The 1030-nt window shown below is 43.1% G+C and overlaps 1 protein-coding gene across 1 annotated transcript; it reads left to right on the top strand.

Moving 5' to 3' along the window:
- Positions 1-158: 158 nt before the first annotated feature.
- On the top strand, positions 159-740 carry LOC103736768 (synaptonemal complex protein 3-like). The gene has a single exon (XM_008836301.1). It carries the CDS (start codon positions 159-161, stop codon positions 738-740), a length of 582 nt encoding a protein of 193 aa, XP_008834523.1.
- Positions 741-1030: the final 290 nt, after the last annotated feature.

Genomic DNA, 1030 nt, shown 5'->3' with positions numbered 1-1030 from the left:
GAGCGTTGTTCTAGCCTATCAGAGCGGCTTACGTGGAGAAAAGAGGAGACCCTTCCGGTGAGAGGAAACAGGAAACGGAAGCTAGGAGTCGGGCGTGGTGAGGCCTAGTCACCTACTGAGCGCAGTGGCAGTAGCGGACCTCGTGGAAGACCACAGTCATGCCTCCCAAGGCTGTGAAGCCCCAGGGTAGACCTCGCAAGTGCCCAAAGGTGGATCCTGCCCCATCTGAGGACTCACAGAAGCCATGTGAAGAGATCCCAGCAAGGAATCCTGATACCAGTGCTGAGGAAGGTCCGTCAGAAACACAAGAACCCATGCCAGGACCCAGTGAGACTCTTCAGGAGACTGAACTGAGTATCAATGCTACTGTCAAGAACTTCGAGCGGAAAATTGACCAGTTCGTAAGACTTAGCGTCGAGGAAAGACAGAAGTTCTATCAAGAATATTCTCGGGAGTTTTTGAGCTTGATTGTGATGTGGAATATGGATGCTGAGGAAGTGAAGAACCACAGAGAAAAACTGGCTAGCTTACTTGAGGAGCGACAAAACCTTTTTCAACAATTTCAAGTTGCTCAGACTCAGAAAATGGAAGAATTTAAGGAGTTATACAAGCAATACTTAAAGAGTCTTGATGATATCGAGAATTGTCATAGAAATGTTGTTGCTGATGAAATAAAAAAACAAATGGAGATACTGGACGAGACAGTTGTGCAAGAAAATCAGGAGGAGACTGCTGTTTGACAGTCTCTTTCCCTGTTATTGTCCTAAAACTTTGAAGGAAGAGTATTGATGGAAGTGGAAAGATTTCATCATAAAATTAGTTGTGTGAATCTACTGAGGTTAAGACTGTAGTTGAAGAAATAACTAGTTTCTTGTTCAAATTTCTGTGAAGTAACACAACCTTTTTTGTTGTTGTTAAACCCAAGTAAAACTGAGTTATGAAGTAACAGCAATTCCAGGGCTTTATGTAACATTCTTCCAGCCCTTTGGTACTCAGGGTCATTTTTATTTTTCCTTAAAGTTGTCAAATA

This window comes from Nannospalax galili, unplaced genomic scaffold, assembly GCF_000622305.1.
Source record: "Nannospalax galili isolate Female #2095 unplaced genomic scaffold, S.galili_v1.0 scaffold951, whole genome shotgun sequence".
In the NCBI taxonomy this organism is placed as follows: domain Eukaryota; kingdom Metazoa; phylum Chordata; class Mammalia; order Rodentia; family Spalacidae; genus Nannospalax; species Nannospalax galili.
Note: the sequence above shows the minus strand (reverse complement) of the source record. Positions and strands in the feature narration are given on the sequence as shown.

Coding starts and splice junctions, on each gene's coding strand:
- LOC103736768 (XM_008836301.1), top strand. CDS start 159: ATGCCTCCCAAGGCTGTGAAGCCCCAGGGTAGACCTCGCAAGTGCCCA.